The sequence below is a fragment of the Carassius carassius genome, chromosome 22, assembly GCF_963082965.1.
Source record: "Carassius carassius chromosome 22, fCarCar2.1, whole genome shotgun sequence".
In the NCBI taxonomy this organism is placed as follows: Eukaryota; Metazoa; Chordata; class Actinopteri; order Cypriniformes; family Cyprinidae; genus Carassius; species Carassius carassius.
In genome coordinates this window covers 424682-452181 of record NC_081776.1, presented here as the reverse complement: position 1 = coordinate 452181, position 27500 = coordinate 424682, and the positions used below count along the sequence as shown (strand labels likewise).

The 27500-nt window shown below is 40.2% G+C and overlaps 1 protein-coding gene across 1 annotated transcript in view; it reads left to right on the top strand.

The window, feature by feature from the left end:
* The window catches only part of LOC132098612 (epidermal growth factor receptor kinase substrate 8-like), a 40721-nt gene that overhangs the window by 6218 nt on the left and 7003 nt on the right, over positions 1-27500 (top strand). The window contains exons 2-16 of the mRNA XM_059504679.1: positions 9799-9871; positions 17984-18045; positions 19292-19359; positions 19952-20113; positions 20184-20333; positions 20407-20489; positions 20566-20699; positions 20789-20862; positions 22081-22207; positions 22291-22379; positions 22467-22541; positions 22625-22773; positions 25044-25238; positions 26560-26668; positions 26743-26883. Of these exons, the coding sequence (XP_059360662.1) occupies positions 9828-9871; positions 17984-18045; positions 19292-19359; positions 19952-20113; positions 20184-20333; positions 20407-20489; positions 20566-20699; positions 20789-20862; positions 22081-22207; positions 22291-22379; positions 22467-22541; positions 22625-22773; positions 25044-25238; positions 26560-26668; positions 26743-26883 (1662 nt within the window). The 5' untranslated portion in view covers positions 9799-9827. The remainder of the gene's footprint in view (positions 1-9798; positions 9872-17983; positions 18046-19291; positions 19360-19951; positions 20114-20183; positions 20334-20406; positions 20490-20565; positions 20700-20788; positions 20863-22080; positions 22208-22290; positions 22380-22466; positions 22542-22624; positions 22774-25043; positions 25239-26559; positions 26669-26742; positions 26884-27500) is intronic.

The window sequence follows — 27500 nt, the reverse complement described above, 5'->3', positions numbered from 1 at the left end:
GGCCCGTCTCGATGGCCAGGCTGTGCTCGCTGAGTCTGTACATCGTCAGGGTTTTCCTGAGCTTCACATCATTCACTGTGCTCAGGTAGCTCGCAACAGTGTACTCTCGATTTAGTGCCGAATAACATTCCAGTTTGTGTTGGTTTTGAATGGTGTTTGTCCAATGGGTGATGTACTTGTGTTGTTCTGTGTTGATAATTTGTGCAGGCCGAATGTGTGTGAGTGTGTGTGTGTGCTGAGGCGAGCTGATCTCTGCAGGAGAGAGCTCAGTCAGTCTCAGCACCAGCTGGCACAGGGGACTCCTCGTTACACTCAGCTCTTGGTGTTTCAGGGCTTTATAATGGTACGTGTTGGGATCGCTTGTTTTCAGGTGTTTCCAGAATTTGATGGCTCTTTTTTGGATGTTTAGGAGGAGAGGGTATTGGCCCAATTCTGCCCTGCATCCGTTGTTTGGTGTTTTTCTTTGGACTTTGAGTATTCTTTTACAGAAATCTAATTGTAGAGTTTCAATCGGATGTTTTTCCCAATTTAAAAAATCAAATTTTATAGAAGGACCCCACACTTCACTGCCATATAAAACAATTGGTTCAATTATTGATTTGAAAAGTTTGAGCCAAATTTGGATTGGGATGTCAATTTTGATTGATCGTTTTATGGCATAGAAAGCCCTCTGAGCTTTCTCTTTGAGTTCATTCACAGCCAAAGTAAAGTTACCAGTTGGAGTTATTTTCAGGCCGAGGTAGGTGTATGCTTTTGTGCTCTCAATGGTTCTGTGTGAGAGTGTGAATGTGTGTGTTGGTCCCTGAGATCTGGAGCGTTTCTGGAACATCATGACTCTAGTCTTCTGGAGGTTGACGGTCAGGGCCCAGGACTGACAGTAATCCTCCAGCAGATCCAGGCCGTCCTGAAGCCCTTGTTTAGTGGGCGACAGGAGGACCAGGTCGTCTGCGTAGAGTAGACACTTGATCTCTGTGTCGTGGAGAGTGAGACCTTGAAAGGGAGCATGTTCTAACATATTGGCCAATTGGTTGATGTAAATGTTGAAGAGGGTGGGGCTTAAACTGCATCCCTGTCTCACTCCGCGCCCCTGGGGGAAAAATTCGGTTCTTTGGTTTCCAATTTTGACAGCGCATTGGCTGGCTGTGTACATCGATTTGATCAAATCATAGAATTTCCCCCCTACTCCACTGTCGATAAGCTTTAGGTATAATCCTTCGTGCCAGATTGAATCAAATGCTTTCTTGAAATCAACGAAACAAGCAAAAATTTGTTCTTTGTTTTGATGTACATATTTGTCAATTAGTGTTTGTAATGTAAAAATGTGATCGGATGTGCGACATTTTGGAAGAAAGCCAATTTGGGATTTACTCAAGGCATTGTGCTTCATAAGGAAGTGTAAAAGTCTGGCGTTTAAGATGCTGCAGAGAACCTTCCCCAGGTTACTGTTCACACAGATGCCTCGGTAGTTGTTGGGGTCTAGTTTGTCTCCGCTCTTGTGGATGGGGCTGATGAGGCCCTGGTTCCAGATCTCAGGGAAGAACCCTACACACAGAACATCATTGAACAGTTTGAGCATGGCCAGTCTGAAGCTTTGCTCTGTGTGTTTCAGCATCTCGTTCAGGATGCTGTCTACACCACAGGCTTTCTTGAACTCAAGGACTCCTAATTTTTCTTCCAATTCTTTCATTGTTATGGGGAAATCTAAAGGGTTTTGGTTTGTTTTAATTGATCTTTCCAAATTGTCTAGTTTATTAATTATTTCATTTTGATTAGAATTTTGAATTTCAGTTGGGGTGTATAATTCCTGGAAGTGGTTTTTCCACTTCTCCCCATCTTGGATTGCCAGAACTTCTTGATTTGGTTTGTATAGCAATTTCCATTTATCCCAAAATTTGTGTGAGTTTATAGATTTTTCAATTTCTTCAAACTGGCTTTGCAGAAACTGTGCTTTTTTCCGCCGTAGTGTGGCTTTATACTGTTTTAGTGCCTCACAGTAAAGAAGGCGGAGGTCCGGATTATCTGGTTGTCTGTGTTTTTGATTTGATAAGTTTCTGAGGTTTTTTCTCAGAGCCTTACAGTCCAAATCAAACCATTTGTCAGTATCTAAATATTTTTTCTTTGGTTTAACAATTGCCAAATTACTTTTTTGTGCTGTTTTGTAGAATATGTTGTTTAGGTCTTGTACTTCCTGATTGATGCCGAATTGGTTTTTGGGGTATTCCTGTATTTGGAATGAATGTATGAGGGATTGTATTTCTGAAGATTCGACGGCAGTGCTGTAATCACTGGCACTGGTTTCTGTCCATTTGAAAGACATTATTTTGCTCATTTGATATGGGGTCCTAATTGGTTGGGGTGATGTTTCAGATTGCTTTATATAGAGGATGATTTGGCTGTGGTCTGAGAAAGGTTTGAGGGGTTTGACTGTGAATGCTCTCAGAGAGGAAAGCTGGAGATCTGTGATGGTATAGTCTACAGTGCTGTTCCCCAGAGCTGAGCTGTAGGTGTATCGGCCAAGCGAGTCCCCTCGCAGTCTCCCGTTGACGATGTACAGAGCCAGTCCTTGGCAGAGCTGCAGCAGCTGCCGTCCATGAGCGTTCACGGTTTCATCACAGTTTTGTCTGCTGGGGTGAGAAGGGAATAAGTGGTTATTGCCTGTGATGAATCTGCTACCGTGCGATTCGATGAAATCTAATTCTGCTCCTGTTCTGGCGTTTAGATCGCCCATAAGCAGCACATTTCCCTGGGCCTGGAAATGGCTGATTTCTCTCTCTATGTTCTGGAAAGTTTCCTCTTGGAAATACGGAGACTCGAGGGGTGGAATGTAAACTGCACAAAGGAAAACAGGCTTAGATGCTGATATCATTCCTTTTTGTATTTTTAGCCACAAGTGATGTTGTTCTTTTTTTATTAGTTCTATGGGCAGTTCAGATTTAATCCATATTATCATCCCTCCCGAGTCTCTCCCTTGTGTGACTGATGAGAGTTTGACGGATGGTAATATTATCTCTCTGTATCCTGAGGGACAGCTAGTGAACGCATCTCCTCTGCACCAGGTTTCCTGTAAGATGATCACATCTAGGTCTTGTAGTTCTTTCATAAAATCAGAATGTCTACTTTTTAGGCCAAAGACTGAGGAGTTTAGACCTTGAATATTCCACGTAGAAAAACTAAGTGATTTCATCGTAAACTTTTAAATTAATGTGTATGGTTTGTTTGCTATTTTGAGAAAAAAGAAATGATGCAAAATTACTACAGATTAAAATTAGAAGAATGAAAGATGTGATTAAGGTTGTGGTAGAAACTCAAAACATCAACAATTCCATATTAAATGTACATTAATACCACAGAATAATAGTTTTTTTTTTTTGTTTACCACTGTCCACTGTGTGTTAGTAGGTGAGAGCAGATGATACTCAGCATGTGTTGGATGTTGTGGAGTTCAGCGTTAGGGTGGTCTGCTCCTCCGCTGACAGCTTGGGCGTAGCTCAGTCTGCCTGGCTGGGCCGGGCTCTGCTGTGGACGGGCTTCAGCTGCTGGAGCTGTGGGGCTGTTGTAGAGCGGTCTCTGTCTGTAGGGGTCCTGTCTGGGTGCTGGAGCTCCGGGCGGTGGACCTCTGGGTGGAGGTCCGGTCGGGGCTCTAGATGAGCTGTGGACTGGGATGTAGTTTGCTGGAGTGTGTCTCGATGGATTGGCTGGGTTAGGGCTGGTTCTGCTCCACCTGGGGCTGGTCTGGTTTGTCCTGTATAGAGTGACATCTTTGAGTCTCTTTGCGAGGATATGTACCAGGTTCTTATAAAGGTGGACGTGGTCGTATAGACATTCAGTGTCCAGGTCTGGATGGTGGGCCAAGTGGACGTTGGGCAGGAGGGCACAATGTCTAGAGATTCTGGAGTTTATTTTATTAATTGTGTTGGGGTGGAAATCTTTCCTCTGAAGTAAAGTGGACAGGATGATTTTGGAGTTGGGGAAGGTTTCTCTAGCTTTATCCACGACGGCTCTGAGGGAGTTCGACACTCGGTCCTGCTGGCTCCGCAGGTAGTTGGTGCCCGTGTGGATGATGATGTGGCTGGGCCGGCCTAGCTGGGACTCTGTCAGGAGCTCCAGGGCTTTGTCAGTGGTGGGACACCAGAGTTTAACAGCTCTGTGCTGGGGGAACAGTTTCTTTACATCGATGAATTTGCCGTTTGAATCGATGAGTAGAGCTATTTCGGGTTCCTCTGTGCTGGCTGGTGCTGGGCTGCTGTGAGACGAGGGCTGCTGTGTTGAGGAGTCTGGCAGGGGGCGCTGTGACGGCTGCGAGCGGGCTGGGTCGGGTCTCTCTGCGCTGAGGGCTGGGTGTTGACTCCCTGTGTTCGGTGACTCTGGGCTGGAGGGCAGTGTTTGAGCTCTATGGGTCTGCTCTGGCTCTTCTCTGGCCAGGAGGAGCTCTCTCAGCTGCTCTCTCAGGGCCTGGATCTCGCTGCGCTGCTGCTCTCTCTCCTCCTGGATCTCTCTCAGCTGCTGCCTCATCTCTGCTGTGGACTGCTCTCTGTCCTCTAGCTGGAGTCTCAGGGCGGTCAGCTCACACTGATAGCTGTCCTTCTCTGTCTGAAGCTTCCTCGTCTGCTGTGTGAGGGCTGACAGTCTCTGAGTTAAGAGCTCGGTGTTCTGCTGGAGTTCATTGTGAGCTGCACATGTGTCCGAATGCTGCTGTTTCTGCACAGTTTCTCTGAGCTGCACCATCTCCATCTCTAGCTTGGTGAAGTGCTCCTGTAGGAGAGGGATAGCTCTGAGCAGGGAGGGCGAGATGTGCTCAGCTTCTGCAGGAGTGGGTCTGAGGTCTGAGGTGCTGATCGGTGGATTCTGCTCAGATGACCAGCTTTCAGATAGTACAGCTTTCTCATGTTTCACGATTTCACCTATTGTTTTGTAGTCCGCCTGGAATGTTTTCAGGTCCCCCTGTATCATGACTGTACCATTTTTGTAGATGTTCACGGTCATCACTGTGCTGTCAGGGTCATGCGGTTCTCTGATTTTGACTTTCCAGCCATTACAGATGCCTTCTTTCTTTACAGAGGGGTAATGGTTGATGATGGCTTTATGCCAGGCGCTGGGGTGATCAGAGAAGAAAATGAGGTTGCAGACTTCTCCAGTTTTGAACAGATCTGCAAACAGAGTCTCTGGATTGTTTGTCAGAAGTTTCTGCTTGTAGGTTTTCCTAGCGGTGTCGGATTTCACCTCAGAGGGGTACTGTATGCTGGTGAGGGGGGAGCTCATTTGCATATGGCAGTGGGCTGATTGCAGCTGCTGCTCTGATTGGCTGATTCTCTCTGCCTCAGTTAAATTGATACATTGAGGAATGTCAGAGTGTGGGCTAGCCATAGCTTTAGCTTTTTAGCATTTTTAGCTTATAAAAATATAAAAAGATCAATTTTATGCCCTTATATTTGAAAAAAATAAGCAAAGAGCCAAAAAAAAGGTTTCCAGTGCAATTTTATTTGTACTCACTGCTTCTCCCTCTGAGGATAGGTGGTTCTTTTCCTGTTTTAAACTTTCCCTCCAATTTTCCAGCAGGCCTGTTGCTAGAAGTCTGATCTTCTGATCCTCTGCGTTGATTATTTGTGTTTAAAAATGAAAATACTATATTTTCAGAGTTCTTTTCAACATATTTCACGTCTGTATGTGGTATTCTTCTAGATTTTGTAGATTTTCGGTCTATTTCTTTTCTCAAAATAGCGAACAAAGAAGAAAATCTAAGAGCTCATGCAGATCATGGCTTCTCTCAGATGCACACTCTCTCTCTCTCTCTCTCTCTCTCTCTCTCTCTCTCTCTCTCTCTCACACACACACACACACACACACACTCTCTCTCTCTCTCTCTCTCTCTCTCTCACACACACACACACACACACACACACACACACACACACACACTCTCTCTCTCTCTCTCACACACACACACACACACACACACACACACACACACACTCTCTCTCTCTCTCTCTCTCTCTCTCTCTCTCTCTCTCTCTCTCACACACACACACACACACACACACACACACACACTCTCTCACACATGCAGACACACACTCTCTCTCTCTCTCTCTCTCTCTCTCTCTCTCTCTCTCTCTCTCTCTCACACACACAAACACACACACTCTCTCTCTCACACACACACACACACGCTGTGAGGGTCATATGTGTGTGTAATCACTTTCTGACTGCTCTAGTAATCTAATCATATTTGGCTTTGTTTCATTTCCTGTCAGAAGTTCCTGCGGTTCGTTGACCTCCAGCTGTAGCTGGAATGTACTAATCAACTGCGGTTAACTAACAAACAGCTCGTTTTCTGCCGTAGAAACACGTGTGTGTCTCCTTCGGGCTCTGCTTGATCTCTTCATTAAAACAGACTTAAGCAGCAGCTGGAGGACAGAGGCATGTAAGCGAGCTCTGTTTGCTCTGGAGGGCGTGAAACGAATCACGATTTCTAGGAAAACTTTCTGCCACTCCTGTCTCTACCCAGAATCCTCTCTGGCCCTTTCTCTCTGTTACTGAGGAAAAACCCTCCAGCAGTGATTTTCCGCTTTTGCTGGTGTGGATTGTAAGTGTTCATGTTATATCAGAGCATCTTCATAAAAGTATTTTCCTTCATCTTTGGACAGAAGAGTTCATTGTACCTTATACAATAGTTAGTTTGTGCCATTGTTGAATCCTTTTACTGTCTTTGAGCGAGTCATTGATTCATTAACTCAACAAATGCGGTTTCGTTCAGGAACAAATCAAGTCATTTGAATCATTCATTCATCTGATTTGTTCAAATACACTGATGCATTGAGAAATGAATCAAGTGAGTGTCATGAGTGAGCCATTTGAATCGTTCATGCATCCGATTCCTTTAAAAATGGTTTATGAGCGAGTCACTGAATTATACTTTTAATTAATTAATTGATCGTTTAATTTAATTGAACGGTTCACTGTTTTTACGAGTGAGTCATTTGTATCATTCATGCAACAGATTCCTTCAAAAACGCTTTATGAGAGTCATTAAATAATTCAGTTGATTCGTTCAGAAGCACTAAAACGAAACAGTTCACTGTTTTTACGAGTGAGTCATTTGAATCATTCATTCAACCGATTCCTTCAAAACCGCTTTATGAGAGTCATTGAATAATTAATTCAGTCGATCCATTCAGAAGCGCTAAAACGAAACAGTTCACTGTCTTTATGAGTGAGTCATTTGAATCATTAATGCAACCGATTCCTTCAAAAACGCTTTGAGAGTCATTGAATAATTCAGTTGATTCATTCAGAAGCACTAAAACGAAACAGTTCACTGTTTTTACGAGTGAGTCATTTGAATCATTCATGCAACCGATTCCTTCAAAAACGCTTTGAGAGTCATTGAATAATTCAGTTGATTCGTTCAGAAGCACTAAAACGAAACAGTTCACTGTTTTTACGAGTGAGTCATTTGAATCATTCATGCAACCGATTCCTTCAAAAACGCTTTATGAGAGTCATTGAATAATTCAGTTGATTCGTTCAGAAGCGCTAAAACGAAACAGTTCACTGTTTTTACGAGTGAGTCATTTGAATCATTCATGCAACCGATTCCTTCAAAAACGCTTTATGAGCGTCATATTTCAGAGATGAATCTATTATAGTGTGGCTTTCAAAGAGGATGTTATTGAAGGATGAGCGGTTCAACACTATATTAGACCTGACAGAAGACCCAAGTGAAAATATACACAGACAGACTGAATCACTGTGAACATGATCACTGCCATCAGCCTCTCATGAAACAGAGAGTATGATGTTTCTTTCCTGTCTCTTGATGGAGAGTGACGTGTTCTTGACAGGTTTGAGCAATTCACTCATGATTGTGTCTCAGTTTGACCCACATATGAAGACTAATGGTGTGTTTTAATGGGTTTTAGGTAACCTTTGACCTCATATTGCTGAAAGAGAGGGTTAATTAGCTTATTTTTTTATATGTCGCCCGTGCTGAATTTACAGTGCTCATAAAGATCTTAATATAGCTGTGTTTAATAGGATCAGGACGGGCCTGTGAGGTCAGCGAGCGCTTAGGATTCTGGGTAAATACAGGCCTTGAGATGCAAACAAAAGTGATAATGAGATTAAAGAGGAATAATGTGCAGCGTATGGATTCACAGATGACACAAAAACACAACCACAGTGGAGATATTGTGCTTCATTATGGCTATAATAATAATAATATTAATAATAATAATATATAATATAAAAAAAGTGGTATAATATATATATATATATATATATATATATAAAAATAAAAGAAATAATATAAAAATTAAATCATAAATTAAATTACAATTAAATTAAAAATTAATAAATAATTTTTTTATAAAATCATATTTTTTTACATTTAAAAATCATATTTAAAATATGTAAATAAGATTAATAATATAAAAAATTAAATCATAAAAATAAAAAAAATCATACAAAAAACATATATAAATAAATAATCCTTTTGTTGTTGTTAAGATATAAAAAAAGATATATAAAACCCTTTGTAAGAAGGTAAAACAGCCCGTTTGTGATCTAAACATTATTACAATTGGACCTGAACGGACGGAGGTTGACCCTTTTTTTTATGAAGCAGCAGAAGGAAACGGATCAGTCTAGATTCACATCTAATGGTTCATCAGACTCCATTAGACTGACAGATTCATGTAAAGATCTTCAACAGGACATAACTGAAGACGTTTTCCAGAATCTGCGTCGTGTCCCAGCGTCCTTTGCGCTGGAGTGGATAATCACAGACCTGTGTGAGGTTGTAAAGCTCCTTACAAATCCTCTTAAAGTTTCTGCGGTGAGGAGAAGTGGCACATTGTCGCGGCTCTCATGCATCACGCTGTCTGTACGCCGAGGCTGAACAGGTACGACTGAAGACAGTGTTCGTTCTGTTTGCTGTGTGATTCATCTTCACAGGTGATCAAAGTGTGTTTGTTTCAGACGTAACGTTGATGCATGAGGAGAAATGTTTGAATGCTACATTTGCTGCGTTTGATGCTCATTTGTCAAACAGAAGTGATTCATGTTTGACGTAGTTATGTTACAATATGTGAATCAAACTGAGAGTCATTCATGAATGGATGATTCATCTGATGTCACAGTGTGTGTGTGACACTGCTTTTGATGTGTAATAGTTTTAACAATTACGATTTCTTTGAACAAAGTGAGTGAGAGTGTGTGTGTGTGTGTGTGTGGGTATCAGCACATGTGCTGGTCTAGGATCAGTTTCAGGTGTTCATCTGTCAGAATAAACTCTCTGTTTACATTCAGCTCAATGATGGCCGATGGTCTCGGAGAGTTTACCTCTGTGTCAGTCGGACTCGTTACTTAATCGGCCAGATTAACCTGCTAATGACCCACGCCGGGCTAATTATAGATGTACGGCATCCCACTGTCAGATCATTCATCACACCAAACGAGCCGTTAACAGCAGCATGAGTTCAGATCAGATTACTAGTGGAGTGATACATTACTTTTAAACTTACAAGAAAATATCGCTGTTACTTCTTTCAAATGTAGCATTGTTACTTTATGGCATCTGTTACAGTCATTACACTTCTAGTTACATTACTTTTCCCTCACACCCTACAGAAGTCGTACTTATGTATCCCATAAAATTCTTCTGAAATGCTACTAGCAATGTATTTCCACCTCATCATTTGATCAAAATCTACGTTGGATCGCAGTCAGAAGATTTTACAAAAAAGTAAAAGTGTATTTATTGTAGCTATAATTTCTTTTTGTAATCTGCTTTTATTGTAGGATCTGTGAATGCAGTGCAAAGTCCAGACATGAACGGAAACAGCGGAGTCACAGCGCAGACCTCACAGATGAAGTAAGACAATCCATCACTTCAACTTAGCCATCTCAGTTCTTCATTACACAATGTGCCAATTAACTAATTCAACAGCAATTTTGCCTGAGAAATTAACCCCAAAAGATTATATACAGTCATGGTTATGTTATATTTATATATAGTGCTTTAGAAGGAAATCTTTTTTCAGCATTGCATAATTAATGACACATATTTTATATGAAAGTAAAATTAAAAGTCTTAATGAATGAGTCACTGAATCATTAATTCAACTGATTTGCTCAAACGGCTGATTCATTCAGTCATTACACTTCTAGTTACATTACTTTTCCCTCACACCCTACAGAAGTCGTACTTTGATTAGACATTCTGAGTGGCGCCGATACAGGATGGCTGCCTCCGTGACGTGCTCTGCAGTTGTTTTTGTGTTTTTGTTAGTTTGTCCTGTCTTTAGTTATATTCCTGCAATCAGTTTCACCAGGGACGAATTGCTGGATATTCGGCAACACACATCTCCCGATATTTCACCGGTTTTCGACTATTCTGATGTTTTGCTGGACATTCTTGTCGGCGGAGCAGCTGCGCTGATCACACGCTTCAAGAGGACGCGCAGGCGGGGAAAAAGAGCTGGCGCGCTCGTGAGACTCAGAAAACGCGGATTTCGAACGCCGTTGCCTAGCATCCATCTGGCAAATCTCCGCTCTCTACCCAACAAAACGGACGAACTGCTTCTGCTCTCTCGGACAAATAAAGATTTCTCTCACTCTGCTGCTCTGTGTTTCACGGAAACTTGGCTGAATGACACCATACCGGACAGCGCGCTCCATCTGCCGGACTTTCAGCTGTTTAGAGCGGATCGCGACGCAGAATCAACGGGGAAATCGCGCGGCGGCGGGACATGCTTTTACATCAATGAACGGTGGTGTACAGATGTAACTGTGTTAAAGAAGACGTGCTGCTCAAATCTCGAAACGCTCTTCATTAACTGCAATCCGTTCTATTCGCCGCGGGAGTTTCATTCGTTCATTCTGGTTAGTGTTTACATCCCTCCTCAAGCGCACGTGAGCTCAGCTTTACAGAAACTCGCTGAGCAGATCACAGAGACAGAACAACAACACCCGGACTCTGTTTTAATCATTCTTGGGGACTTTAATAAAGCCAATCTCTCCCGTGAACTGCCAAAATACAGACAGCATGTTACCTGTCCCACCAGAGACAGTAATATACTGGATCACTGTTACACCACAATAAAGGATGCATTTCACTCTGTTCCACGAGCAGCTTTGGGACGTTCTGATCACCTTCTGGTTCATCTTATACCGACCTACAGGCAGAAACTAAAATCAGCTAAACCTGTATTAAGGACTGTAAAAAGATGGACTAATGAAGCAGAGCAGGATTTACAATCTTGTTTTGACCTCACTGATTGGAGTGTTTTTGAAGCTGCTGCCACCAATCTGGACGAACTCACAGAGACCGTAACATCATATATCAGTTTCTGTGAGGATATGTGTATTCCTACCAAGACTCAACTAAATTACAACAATGACAAACCGTGGTTCACTGCAAAACTCAGACAGCTCCGTCAGGCCAAAGAAGATGCTTACGTGAAGGGGGACAATGTCTTGTATAAACAGGCTAAATACACACTGGAAAAGGAGATCAGAGTGGCAAAGAGGAATTATTCTGAAAAAATAAGGACTCAGTTCACTTCGAACGACTCCGCATCAGTGTGGAAAAGCCTAAAGAAGATCACCAATTACAAGACACCACCCCCCAGCACTGTGGAAAATCAACGACTGGCAGACGATCTGAACGAGTTTTACTGCAGGTTTGAAAGAACACCCATCACCTGCCCTGAATGCCTCTCCACACAACCATTCACACCAATAACAACTCCTGCAACCAACCCTGAATGCCTCTCCAATCAAGCGCTCTCACCATTCACAACTCCTGCAACCAACCCTGAACACCTCTCCAAACAACTGTTCACACCACTCACAACTCCTGCAACCAACCCTGAACACCTCTCCAAACAACTGTTCACACCACTCACAACTCCTGCAACCAACCCTGAACACCTCTCCAAACAACTGTTCACACCACTCACAACTCCTGCAACCAACCCTGAACACCTCTCCAAACAACTGTTCACACCACTCACAACTCCTGCAACCAACCCTGAACACCTCTCCAAACAACTGTTCACACCATTCACAACTCCTGCAACCAACCCTGAACACCTCTCCAAACAACTGTTCACACCACTCACAACTCCTGCAACCAACCCTGAACACCTCTCCAAACAACTGTTCACACCACTCACAACTCCTGCAACCAACCCTGAACACCTCTCCAAACAACTGTTCACACCATTCACAACTCCTGCAACCAACCCTGAATGCCTCTCCAAACAACTGTTCACACCACTCACAACTCCTGCAACCCACCCTGAACACCTCTCCAATCGAGCGCTCTCACCATTCACACCTCCTGCATCCCCCCTCTCCCCCACACCTGCAATACAGATCAGCGAGGATGCGGTGCGCCAGGTCTTCCGGAAACAGAACAGGAAAAAAGCAACAGGCCCAGATTGTGTTACACCAGCCTGTCTGAAATCCTGTGCTGACCAGCTGGCCCCCATCTTCACAAAGATCTTCAACAGATCGCTGGAGCTGTGCGAAGTCCCTTCATGCTTCAAACGCTCCACCATCATCCCCATCCCAAAGAAATCCAAAATTACAGGATTAAATGACTACAGGCCTGTGGCTCTAACGTCTGTAGTCATGAAGTCATTTGAAAAACTGGTGCTGGCCCACCTGAAGGACATCACTGGACCCTTGCTGGATCCTCTTCAGTTTGCCTACAGAGCAAACAGGTCTGTGGACGATGCAGTAAACATTGGACTGCATTATGTTCTGCAACACCTAGACAGACCGGGGACCTATGTGAGGATCCTGTTTGTGGACTTCAGCTCTGCCTTCAACACGATCATCCCAAACCTCCTCCTGCCCAAACTAACTCAGCTCTCCGTGCCCACCTCCGTCTGTCAGTGGATCAACAGCTTCCTGACAGACAGGCAGCAGCTAGTGAGACTGGGAAAATACACATCCAGCACCCGTACAATCAGCACCGGAGCTCCCCAGGGCTGTGTTCTCTCCCCACTGCTCTTCTCCCTGTACACTAATGACTGCACATCTAAGGACCCCTCTGTCAAGCTCCTGAAGTTTGCAGACGACACCACACTCATCGGCCTCATTCAGGACGGTGATGAGTCTGCTTACAGACAGGAGGTTAAAGAGCTGGCTGTCTGGTGCACTCTCAACAACCTGGAGCTTAACACGCTCAAAACAGTGGAGATGATTGTGGACTTCAGGAGAAACCCCCCTGCACTCCCCCCACTCACCATCATGAACAGCACTGTGACTGCAGTGGAGTCATTCAGGGTCCTGGGCACCACTATCTCTCAGGACCTGAAGTGGGACATTCACATTGACTCCATTGTGAAAAAGGCCCAGCAGAGGTTGTACTTCCTTCGCCAGCTGAGGAAGTTTAACCTGCCACAGGATCTGCTGAAACAGTTCTACTCCACCATCATCGAATCCATCCTCTGCACTTCAGTAACTGTCTGGTTCAGCTCAGCTTCTAAATCGGACCTCAGAAGACTACAGAGGGTAGTCCGGACTGCTGAGCGAATGATCGGTACAACCCTCCCATCTATTCAAGAACTGTACTTATCCAGAGTGAGCAAAAGGGCTGTTAAAATCACTCTGGACCCCTCACATCCAGCACACTCCCTCTTTGAACTGTTGCCATCTGGTCAACGCTACAGAGCACTGAGCACCAGAACGACCAGACACAGGAACAGTTTCTTCCCTCAGGCAATCCATCTTATGAACAGCTGATAATAACTGTGGGACACACTACACTATTTATATTTATATACACGACACTTTTTATCCAACACACATACTTAGCGTACACGTAAATCTTTTGCACATAATATACATGTACATACATGGAACACACTATACTACTTATATTTATATTTATATACACATACACTTATTTATCCAACACACATACTTAGCGTACAGTTAAAATTTTTCCACATAATATACATGTACATACATAAATGCTCTTTTTAATATACCTGCCATACATTGTCAATTTGTATATTGTCAATCCTTACCCACCTATTTGTATTTTTTTTTTTTTTTTATTCCTTATTGTGTTTTTTGTTCTGTCGCTGTTATGTTGCACTGCGGAGCTCTGTCACGAAAACAAATTCCTCATATGTGTGAACATACCTGGCAATAAAGCTCATTCTGATTCTGATTCTGATTCTGAAGATGAAAAGGGAACTGAACTACTATAGTATTCAGTGACTGACTTTATGAATGAGTCTTTGAATCATTAGTTCAACTGATTTGTTCAAACGGCTGATTCATTCAGTGACTGACTTTATGTATGAGTCTCTGAATCATTCGTTCAACTGATTTGTTCAAACGGCTGATTCATTCAGTGACTGACTTTATGAATGAGTCACTGAATCGTTAATTCAACCCATTTGTTCAAACGGCTGATTCATTCAGTGACTGACTTTATGAATGAGTCACTGAATCATTAATTCAACCGATTTGTTCAAATGGCTGAGTCATTCAGTGACTGACTTTATGAATGAGTCACTGAATCATTAATTAAACCGATTTGTTCAAACGGCTGATTCATTCAGTGACTGACTTTATGAATGAGTCACTGAAACATTAGTTCAACCGATTTGTTCAAACGGCTGATTCATTCAGTGACTGACTTTATGAATGAGTCTTTGAATCATTAGTTCAACTGATTTGTTCAAACGGCTGATTCATTCAGTGACTGACTTTATGTATGAGTCTCTGAATCATTCGTTCAACTGATTTGTTCAAACGGCTGATTCATTCAGTGACTGACTTTATGAATGAGTCACTGAATCGTTAATTCAACCCATTTGTTCAAACGGCTGATTCATTCAGTGACTGACTTTATGAATGAGTCACTGAATCATTAATTCAACCGATTTGTTCAAATGGCTGAGTCATTCAGTGACTGACTTTATGAATGAGTCACTGAATCATTAATTAAACCGATTTGTTCAAACGGCTGATTCATTCAGTGACTGACTTTATGAATGAGTCACTGAAACATTAGTTCAACCGATTTGTTCAAACGGCTGATTCATTCAGTGACTGACTTTATGAATGAGTCACTGAATCATTAATTCAACCGATTTGTTCAAACGGCTGATTCATTCACTGACTAACTTTATGAATGAATCACTGAATCATTAATTAAACCGATTTGTTCAAACGGCTGATTCATTCAGTGACTGACTTTATGAATGAGTCACTGAATCATTAATTCAACCGATTTGTTCAAACGGCTGAGTCATTCAGTGACTGACTTTATGAATGAGTCACTGAATCATTAATTAAACCGATTTGTTCAAACGGCTGATTCATTCAGTGACTGACTTTATGAATGAGTCACTGAAACATTAGTTCAACCGATTTGTTCAAACGGCTGATTCATTCAGTGACTGACTTTATGAATGAGTCAATGAATTATTAGTTCAACCGATTTGTTCAAACGGCTGATTCATTCAGTGACTGACTTTATGAATGAGTCACTGAATCATTAGTTCAACCGATTTGTTCAAACGGCTGATTCATTCAGTGACTGACTTTATGAATGAGTCTCTGAATCATTAATTCAACCGATTTGTTCAAACGGCTGATTCATTCAGTGACTGACTTTATGAATGAGTCAATGAATCATTAGTTCAACCGTTTTGTTCAAACGGCTGATTCATTCAGTGACTGACTTTATGAATGAGTCTCTGAATCATTAGTTCAACCGATTTGTTCAAACGGCTGATTCATTCAGTGACTGACTTTATGAATGAGTCACTGAATCATTAATTCAACCGATTTGTTCAAACGGCTGATTCATTCACTGACTAACTTTATGAATGAATCACTGAATCATTAATTAAACCGATTTGTTCAAACGGCTGATTCATTCAGTGACTGACTTTATGAATGAGTCACTGAATCATTAATTCAACCGATTTGTTCAAACGGCTGAGTCATTCAGTGACTGACTTTATGAATGAGTCACTGAATCATTAATTAAACCGATTTGTTCAAACGGCTGATTCATTCAGTGACTGACTTTATGAATGAGTCACTGAAACATTAGTTCAACCGATTTGTTCAAACGGCTGATTCATTCAGTGACTGACTTTATGAATGAGTCAATGAATTATTAGTTCAACCGATTTGTTCAAACGGCTGATTCATTCAGTGACTGACTTTATGAATGAGTCACTGAATCATTAGTTCAACCGATTTGTTCAAACGGCTGATTCATTCAGTGACTGACTTTATGAATGAGTCTCTGAATCATTAATTCAACCGATTTGTTCAAACGGCTGATTCATTCAGTGACTGACTTTATGAATGAGTCAATGAATCATTAGTTCAACCGTTTTGTTCAAACGGCTGATTCATTCAGTGACTGACTTTATGAATGAGTCTCTGAATCATTAGTTCAACCGATTTGTTCAAACGGCTGATTCATTCAGTGACTGACTTTATGAATGAGTCTCTGAATCATTAATTCAACCGATTTGTTCAAACGGCTGATTCTTTCAGTGACTGACTTTATGAATGAGTCACTGAATCATTCATTCAACCGATTTGTTCAAACGGCTGATTCATTCAGTGACTGACTTTATGAATGAGTCACTGAAACATTAGTTCAACCGATTTGTTCAAACGGCTGAGTCATTCAGTGACTGACTTTATGAATGAGTCACTGAATCATTAATTAAACCGATTTGTTCAAACGGCTGATTCATTCAGTGACTGACTTTATGAATGAGTCACTGAAACATTAGTTCAACCGATTTGTTCAAACGGCTGATTCATTCAGTGACTGACTTTATGAATGAGTCAATGAATCATTAGTTCAACCGATTTGTTCAAACGGCTGATTCATTCAGTGACTGACTTTATGAATGAGTCACTGAATCATTAGTTCAACCGATTTGTTCAAACGGCTGATTCATTCAGTGACTGACTTTATGAATGAGTCTCTGAATCATTAATTCAACCGATTTGTTCAAACGGCTGATTCATTCAGTGACTGACTTTATGAATGAGTCAATGAATCATTAGTTCAACCGTTTTGTTCAAACGGCTGATTCATTCAGTGACTGACTTTATGAATGAGTCTCTGAATCATTAGTTCAACCGATTTGTTCAAACGGCTGATTCATTCAGTGACTGACTTTATGAATGAGTCTCTGAATCATTAATTCAACCGATTTGTTCAAACGGCTGATTCTTTCAGTGACTGACTTTATGAATGAGTCACTGAATCATTAATTCAACCGATTTGTTCAAACGGCTGATTCTTTCAGTGACTGACTTTATGAATGAGTCACTGAATCATTCATTCAACTGATTTTTTCAAACGGCTGATTCATTCAGTGACTGACTTTATGAATGAGTCACTGAATCATTCGTTCAACTGATTTGTCACTGAATCATTCATTCAACTGATTTGTTCGAACGGCTTTATGAGTCACTGAATTGATTGACTCGATTAATGCAGTATTGAATCACCGCTGTGTGTTGATCAGAGATACGCAACGGTTCTTCTGCAACTTTGATTGGATCTTTTTTCATTTGCAATAGATTGAGCAAAAAATTCACAAAATTGACACAATGTGACACATTATTAAGCACAGATGTCCCGATTCATTCCAGCTGATGAGAAGTGTTTTGAACTGTTTTATCATATCAATGTCACATTTGCAGCGATCACTGACCAGAACTTTGTTTTATTTATTAGATGAATCACTATTGTGATCTTTCATCTCAGAAGTCTTAGTGTGACATGAGCATGATGAATCTGATGTTTTATTGATCTTTCCTCTGCTCCTGATCGATTGAACACATTCACAGATGAAGTGTCCATACACACACAGACACACACACACACACACACTCAGGCCATGAGTGACTGGGGACAGTGTGAGTATGGTTGAGCGCAAGTGTACTAACTCTCTCTCTCTCTCTCTCTCAGCGGTCACGGTTCACTGTCTCCAGATGTTTCTGCCAAAAAGTCGGTTGGAAAAGCTCTGTACGGTACGTGTGTCCCCTTGCTGTCTGTTTAGGGAACGTCAGCACCCCTGAACCCTACGAAACACTGTGTCATGAAAATGGTTTCACGTCATGCTGTCATGTCATGCTGTCATGTCATGCTGTAAGATTTGAGTCACTGCTGGTGTCTGAAAGTGTGTGTGTGTGTGTGTGCTGTATTACAGCAGAGGACCTACACTGCCGGTCAATATTCTGGGATCAGTAAGATTTTTTTAATGTTTTTTAGAGATGTTTCTTTTGCTCATTAAGGCTACATTCATTTGATCAAAAATAAAAAAAAAACTGTAATATTGTGAAAATGTATTACCATTTAAAATAAAAAAATTATATTTTATTATACTTTAAAATATAATTTATTTCTGTGATGCAAAGCTGAATATTTTCACCATCATTACCCCAGACATGATTGTTGCAAACAATTGTTCCGCTTGTTTTATTATTTTTTTATTATTTGATGAATAAAAAATAAACAAAAGAACAGCATTTACTTAATTTACAATACCATTTAAACATTTGGGGTCAGTAATTTATTGAATTTTTAAAGAAATTAATACGTTTATTCAGCAAAGATGTTAATAAGATGATAATAAGTGACAGTAAAGACTTATATTGTAAATATAAATAAATCATCACATCAGAATGATTTCTGAAGATCGTGTGACACTGAAGAGTGAAGGAATGATGCTGAAAATACAGCTGCACATCACAGAAATAAATTACACTTTAATTCGAAAACAGATGATTTACACTGGAATAATATTTCACATTTTACAGTATTTCTGATCAAATAAATGCAGCCTTGACGAGCAGAAAAGACTTCATTGAAATCTTACTGATCCCAAATTCAGTCACAAAGAGAGACTCACTGTCTGTGTGTGTGTGTGTGTGTGTGTGTGTGTGTGTTTTCTCTGCACCGTCGCTCTCAGGAACAGATGGAATGTATTTCCTGCACACCTCCACCAAACACAAAAAGAAAGGTAGAAGCTGATGGTGTGTGTGTGTGTGTGTGTGTGTGTCCAGTCTTCTCCTCTCCTGCTAGCTTCCCAGCTGAATCATCTCCTGTGTCATAAATGTGTTCGGTCTTACGCGTCCACACTGAATCTGTTCCCAACTGAGGTTGTGTTGAGCTCCAGAATCACAGCGGAAGATGCAAATAAATCTGCAGATCCCGTCTGGACGCGATTGAGTGCTTCTGACGGCGATTATATAACCAGATCTGCTCTTTCCTCAGAGCAAAGGAAGAACTACATCAGAAACAGCATCAACAGCCTGACGGACACGTCACAGTACCATGTGGAGGTGAGACACGTCCAGAAGAATAGACTGAGAAATCTCCAGCCAACATCTGATCACATGGGCGTCTTAAACACAGTCATCAACACAGATGACATTAAAAGGATAATTCATCCAAAAATTCACATCATTCAAACCTGACTATTTCTTCGGTGAAATATTTATCAATATTTAGAATGCATTTTTATTTTTATGTTTTGCATTACATTTTTTAGTATTAGCTAAAGTTTTAGCAGTCTGTATAGTTTTTACTAATATTAATTATTTTAGTGCATCAACTTAAACTACATGAAACTGAGAAATGTTGAATGAAAAAATGAGTGAGTGACAAAAATGTAGTTTTAGTTAACTATAATAACCCCTTTGTCGAAATAAACGGGTAATAATGTTGCAATATCCAATGCATATTTTGCAAAATTAACATTGGCGATAATCCAACAGTGTCAATGCATTGCATTGAAAATGTTACTGGATATTAATACGATATTAATACTTTTAAACCCGCAAAGCAAAGGCAGTTGTGAAGCTGTTTTTCCGTCTGCTTCGAATCAATATGGCGCTATAGAAATAAACGTGGCTTGACATTTGTCTCCTGCAGCATCTGACCACGTTTGTGATGGACCGTAAGGAGGCGATGCTGACCATCGAGGACGGCATCAGGAAGCTGCGTCTGCTGGACGCTAAAGGGAAGGTGTGGACGCAGGACATGATCCTGCAGGTGGATGGGAAAGCCGTCAGCCTCATCGACAACGACAGCAAGGTACAAACCCACCGGTCCGTGACCAGACCCCTCGTGATGCATGTATGGCCTGATCATGCGTGTGTTTCAGAACGAGTTGGAGAACTTTCCTCTGGGCTCGATCCAGCACTGTCAGGCCGTGATGAACGCCTGCAGCTACGACTCCATCCTGGCTCTGGTGTGTAAGGAGTCCGGTCAGGGCAAACCGGACCTGCACCTGTTCCAGTGCGACGACATCAAGGTCTGGCATCACCACAGCGTTCGTCACGTTCACATTCTCGCACAGTGCTGACCGTGTGCTTTGACTTCCTCAGGCCAATTTGATCCACGTGGACATCGAGAGCGCCGTCAGCGACAGCAAGGGCGGGAAGCTCAAGAAGCGTCCGGAGGTGCTGAAGTAAGTCCAGCGCTCGTCTCTTATAAAGATGCCTGTTGCCATGGGTACGCAGCATCCGTTTCTCTGTGTCCATCAGAATGATCCTGAAGAGTGACGGGACCATCCCTCCGCCCCCAGGAGGCCCCGCCCCCGAGCCTCCAGGAGCTGTCAATCAAGTTCACGCCAAGAGCCGGGTGGCCAGTTGGTCTGCGTGGACCAATCAGCAGGAGCGTGAGTGGAAGCATACCTGTCCCTAACGCTCGACTTCCTGTTCCAGAGTCTTATTGTGTGTGTGTGTGTGTGTGTGTGTGTGTCCTCAGATGATCCACAGAGACATTACACAGAGCTGGACGGCTCTCCTGAGATGAGCGCAGGGCAAGTGGGCAGAGACGTGGTGAGCGTTTACACACTGTTCCCGCTCCTAAAAAAGTATTTAATTTGATTTATAAAAGAAATTGAAGGTTATAGAAAGTCATTTTAACTTTTTAAAAAAAAAAATTATATGACGCTTTGACTTGGGCATATCGTAATACTTTACAGACATAAAACGGACAAAATTGCATTATATAATTTTTACTGTTATTTCGGGGTCTGTCTGTTTTTGTGGCAACTCGTGGTATTTATGACAGAGTATTACGTATTGTCTCTGTCTCTTGAATGCGAAAGAGACAGAGAAGGAGAAGAAAATTGTGGGTTTCGACACAACACTGTCAGTATTGTTTGTTTTTACTTTATTTCGGCAATTAAAATTTCAGAATGAAACCACAGCAGAACTGAGTCTCTGAGCAACACACAGCAGTGATTCGTTAGCGAATGAATCTGCGTAATGATTCAGTGACTCCATTACTTTTGCTGTTTGAATGAATCGTTTGAATAAATGACTCACTCAGCTCACTCATTAAGACTTGCCGCCACCTTCGGGTGGTTTTACATTGATATTTAAAGTACTGTTTAATTAAAAAAGTTAAAATTATAAATAATTTCTTATTTAATAATTGTATTCAAAATAATCTCATTGCATTAATTATGCTGTTGTAAATGCATTGTTAATATGTTAATGCCACTTCTGTGTCACCTCTGCACTGTTAAGATATTTCATTGAAAAGTATTTAATTTGATTGGTAAGTTCTAATTGAACTTATTTTGAATGTTAGGATTGGATATAAAAGGTTATGCATGCATCCATAAGTATTTTTAAAAAAAAAAGCTACTATATAGGTAAAATTGCCTCCTGGAAACATTTTTAAGGTGAAAAACATTGCCCTTTAAATAAAAAGTTAATTTCAGTCACTGCTGTGAACTGCCCACCACATAGAATATGAATAAAATGAACGTCTTCACGGCTCAGCTGTTCACAACAGGCCTAAAACACTAAAAGATTTCATAGATTTTTAATTTTGCACACCCCTAATGTATGCTATTGTACAGTATGCACAGCCAAAAATGTTTTTTCGCAGTCATGTGCATGATTTCATAAAAAAAATTGTCTGAATTACCGAAACAAATATATATATATATAGTAATATTTTGCAGTCGATAAATTGGTTGTGTGAAAGTCACATGTGTGTGTGTGTGTCAGCAGCAGATGGTAAAATACTGACGTGTGTTACAGCAAATCCTCAATCACATTCTGGACGACATCGAACACTTCGTCACCAAACTGCAGAAAGCCGCCGAGGCCTTTAATGAGCTCTCCAAACGCAAGAAAACCAAAAAGAGCAAAAAGATAGGACCCGGAGGTGAGTGTCTCCTCACATCGCACATCCACATCATCCTCATCGTCAGTGTGTCATGAGTGTGTTTGCTGTGTGTCTTCGATCAGAGGGGGTTTTGACGCTTCGAGCTAAACCTCCGTCTCAGGACGAGTTTATCGACTGTTTCCAGAAGTTCAAACACGCCTTCAACCTGCTGGTGAGTGACGACATCCAGGTCCCGATCCCAAAAACAGGAAAATCTCATTTGGATTATCTGTGATGTGATTATTGTTTGTCGTTCCAGGGGAAGTTGAACAACCACATTCAGAACCCCAGCGCTGTGGATCTGGTCCACTTCCTGTTCAATCCTCTCAGACTGGTGCGTCTTCTGATCGTGTGTGTGTGTGTAACGGTTGTTCGGTCAGACTGACATTTGTTTGTGTTTGTGTGTGTGTGTCTCAGGTAATCCAGACGTCTGGAGGGGTGGATCTGGCTAAAAGCGTGATCGTTCCTCTCCTCACCAGAGAAGCCATTGACTTCCTGCACGTGGCAGGTTCGGCGGAGGAGAGACACCTGTGGGTCACGCTGGGAGAGGGATGGACCAAATGCAGGTACTGGAACATCTCTCTCAATAGAACAAAACTGACCGATATTTAAACATTTTCACTGAACAAAAACAAACATCATTTAAATCCCTTAATAAAACAAAACCGACCGATATTTAAAAAACATCTGATATTTAATTATCCTAAATGCACAAAGACGACCAATATTTTAATCTCTTAACAGAACAAAACCAACCTAGATTTAAATGTCTTATTAGTACAAAACTGATAAATCTTTAAAGATAACAAAGCAACAAAACCAACCGATATTTAAGTCTAAACATCCGATATTAAAACATTTTAGCAGAACAAAAGTGATATTTCAATATTTTATCAGAACACAACCAACTTGTAATCTCTAAAGAGAAAAAAACTGACAGATTTTTAGATCTTTTAAATTTTATAAAATCAAACAACATTTAAATCTCTTAATTGAACCAAACCGACTGATGTTTAATTTTTACAGAACATGCACGACCGATATTTAAATCTCTTAACCAAACAAAAATTGCTAATATTTAACTTAACCAAAACAAAACAACCGATATTTAAGTATTTTAACAAAGCAAAAATGACAAACATTTAAATCTCTTAAAATAACAAAACTAACAGATACTTAAAAAATCTTAACTGATCAAAACTAACTGATGTTGACATTTGTACAGAACCAATATTTAAATATCTTAACCAAACAAAAATGGCCGATATTTAATTCTCCTAACTGAATAAAAACTTGCAATTTTTTAATTTCTTAACAGAACAAAACCAACCAACATTTACATGTCTTATTAAAACAAAGCTGACCAACATTTAAATCTGTTAACAGAACAAAACTGACTGATATTTAAATGTTTTAAGCAAACAAAACCAACTTATTTAAATAGAAGTTGGTTTTGTTTCCTTAAAACATTTAAATATCAGTCAGTTTTAGAGATGGTATGTTTTTATAGACAGTTTTATGTGTTTATAGAACAAATATGACTGATATTTTAATCTCTTAAAAGAACAAACCTAACAAAACAAAATTTAAATGTCTTCTTAGTACAAAACTGACCGATATTTAAATCTCTAAATAAAACAAAATCAAATAACATTTAAATATGTTAACAGAACAAAACGTACAAATATTTACATCTGTTAACTGAACAAAAGTGTTCAATATTTAAACATTTTAACAGAACAAAATTAACTGATATCCAAATATTTAAACAGATCAAAACTGACTGATATTTAAATGTTTTAAACGAACAAAACAGTTCGATATTTAAAAATGTTTACAGAAAAAAACCACCTTGTATTTTAATCTCTTAACAGAACAAAAACAAAACTCGACGATATTTAAATCTTTTAATCAAACAAAATTAAACAACATTTTAATCCATCATATTAAAATCTCTTAACAGAACAAAAATTAATAATATTTAAATGTCTTATTATAACAAAACTTACCGATATTTAAATCTCTAAATAGAACAAGCCAACCGATAATTAAATCGAAACAAAACAAACTGATATTAAAACATTTTAGCAGACAAAACTAACTGATATTTAAATATTTTAATCGAACAACATTTAAATCTGTTATATTCAAATCTCTCAACCTAACAAAAATAACTAATATTTAAATGTCTTATTAGAGCAAAACTGACTGATATTTAAATCTCTTAAAAGCACAAAACCAACCGATATTAAAACATTTTAACAGAACAAAACTAACTGGTATTTAAATATTTTAACAGAACAAAAAAAACTATATTTGAATCATTTAATATAACAAAATCAAACAACATTTAAATCTGTTAACAGAACAAAACTCACCGATATTTAATTATTTTAATCAAACTAAATCAAACAACATTTAAATCTGTTATATTCAAATCTCTTAACAGAACAAAAATTACTAATAATTAAGTGTCTTGTTAGAGCTAAACTCACCGATATTTAAATCTCTTAAAAGAACAAAACCAACCGATATTAAAACATTTTAACAGAACAAAACTAACTGGTATTTAAATATTTTAACAGACCAAAACTCACCGATATTTGAATCTTTTAATCGAACAAAATCAAACAACATTTAAATCTGTTAACATAACAAAACTCACCGATATTTGAATCTTTTAATCGAACAAAATCAAACAACATTTAAATCTGTTAACATAACAAAACTCACCGATATTTAATTATTTTAATCAAACTAAATCAAACAACATTTAAATCTGTTAACAGAACAAAAAAACCATGTGTATTGTGAAAAGTGTTTGTCTTGTGTGGAGGTTGGAGTGGCCGAAGGATCACCCGTTTCCTCCGCACACGCTGTGTTTCCGGGACGGTTGGGAGCCGCCGGTGCTGGTGTCTCGTGAGCAGGACGTGGCTCAGCTGGCAGAGAGGCGTGGCACGGCGCACACCGAGCTTCAGAGACCTGTAGACGTGAGAAGCACTTCCAACTTTAACATGTACAGTGTGATGCTGTAAGTATATGATGAAGTGAAAGCATTTTTTCTCTCCCGACAGCAGCCGCTGGTCCAGGACTTCCCCGGTTCAGACGGGTACGACTACAGTCACACTTCTTACAAGCGCTTGCACCTGCTGGAGCCAGACACTGCCGTGGCTGCTTTTAAACATGCGGTCAGCCGTCATGTAGATAGAGATAGGTAAAGCCCTCCTGGGTACGAGCGACCGCACAGCACGCCCTGGAGAACCGGCTCACCGCGCTACGCTTCTGGATCTGTTCTGGGTTCATTCTGCTTTTCGAACTCCTCTAAACTCGTGGCTCTTACCTGAACTCTCGTTCTATTAAAGCGTCTTCAAACGAAGTAAAGACTCTCTTCCCGTCTCGTTCTTGAGCTCCGAGACGCTCCTCCACGGCGGCAGCGGTCGGTCAACAGTAGATACAACATTTAGAGAGAGCGAGCTTGTGTTTAAATGAATTGCACTGCAAAAAAAATGTATGTTCTTCCTCAGTATTTTTGTCTTGTTTTGCAGTACAAATATGCCTACATTGTTAAACCAAGATACTTTACTTGAGAAGCTAAATTACTTAAGGAATAAAGTTTAAAAAGTTCCTGTGGCTCAGTGGTAGAGCATTGCGTTAGCAGTGCAAAAGGTTGTGGGTTCAATTCCCAGGGAACTCATATACTGATAAAAAAAAATGTATAGCCAGAATTTACTGTTAGTTGCTTTGGATAAGTGTAAATGTAAAAAAAACACCAAAATATTATTTTTCATATACTAAATGCTTTTTAGTATTTGGCCTTTTTGTCCAGCAGGAGCAAGAAAATAGGAACAAAACAAGTATTTGCTCCAAACCTGAGAAAATGGTGCAATAAGGTTGAAAAGAGCAAAAAAGCTGAAAACACGCTTGCCAAAGGAATGAAAGCCTATTAACAAAGAATGCATGATTTTAAGCTTAATTTGCAGTGGGATTAAATACAGCCGTTTTAATTGGGAAGTTTTTGTCCTATTTTTGCACCTTGTATAAAATAGATTTACTTAAGGAATGTGAAATATTATTTACGTATTTATTTTTTATAATTATTAATATAATTCCAATAAAAACACACTTTTGACTAAATGTATGCTGTTTGCATTAGAGGTCAATATGATTTTTTTTTTTTTTTTTAACAAGTTTATTTTTCTGACCCCATTAGCAGATATTTGTAGTTTTTCTATTAAGCTTAAAGTCACTTAATTTTGATTATCGTTTCAGAAAAGTCATCTTGCTTCTCAAGTGAATTAGTCTGTTTGTACTGAAAAACAAGGCAAACGTGTTTTTTGACTCTTCATCTTCAGGAAGCTGGAGGCTCACAGCCAGATGCAGAGGAACTTTGCCAAATCCAGATACGACTTTGTGGCCAGAAACAACACTGAACTGTCTGTGATGAAAGATGAGGTGGTGGAGGTACGTAACGAGAGGATGATGATGATGAGGTGAGTGATGATGTCATGAGACGTGTCGATCTGATTGGCCGTCAGGTGCTGGACGACAGGAAGCAGTGGTGGAAGGTGCGTAATGTGTCGGGCGCTTCGGGATACGTGCCAAACAACATCCTGGAGATCAGCAGGGCAGTGGACGTGACGAGCCGCGGGGAGCCCATCTACAGCCACACCATACAGGTGACACACACACACACACACACACACACGAGACGCTTGTTCAGCTTCATGCTCAGCTTCTGTCTGCATGCTTTGTCTTCAGTTTCATTTCATCTCCTTGTTTTGCCACGTCATCCAATTATTGTTTGTTCATCTTTTCATCTTAAAGCTAATGATGCCAAAAAAGGAATTTGAGTTGTTTAAGGTAAACGTGTGTGTGTGTGTGTGTGTGTGTGTGTGTGTGTGTGTGTGTGTGTGTGTGTGTGTGTGTGTGTGTGAGAGAGAGAGAGAGAGAGAGAGAGAGAGAGGGAGAGAGTGTTTGTGTTCAGTTTGTTCTGATTTCCTGCATTACTTCAGTTTATCTCTTTGTGTGTGTGTGTGTGTGTGTGTGTGTGTGTTTGCCTCCTTAATCATATTTTGGGGACAGATTTGTGCACAGAAGTGAGTTAAGCCTCCAAAAACCTCCTTTTAGAAATGTCATTTATAAAAAATTTAATAAATGTAATTTTTTTTTTTAATGGTAAATTGTAAAAGTGTGTGTTTTATTTTCTGTGTGTGTGTTTATTTTATTTAGTGTGTGTGTGTTTTATGTGCTGTGTGTGTGTGTGTGTGTGTTTGTTGTATTTCATTTTAATGTC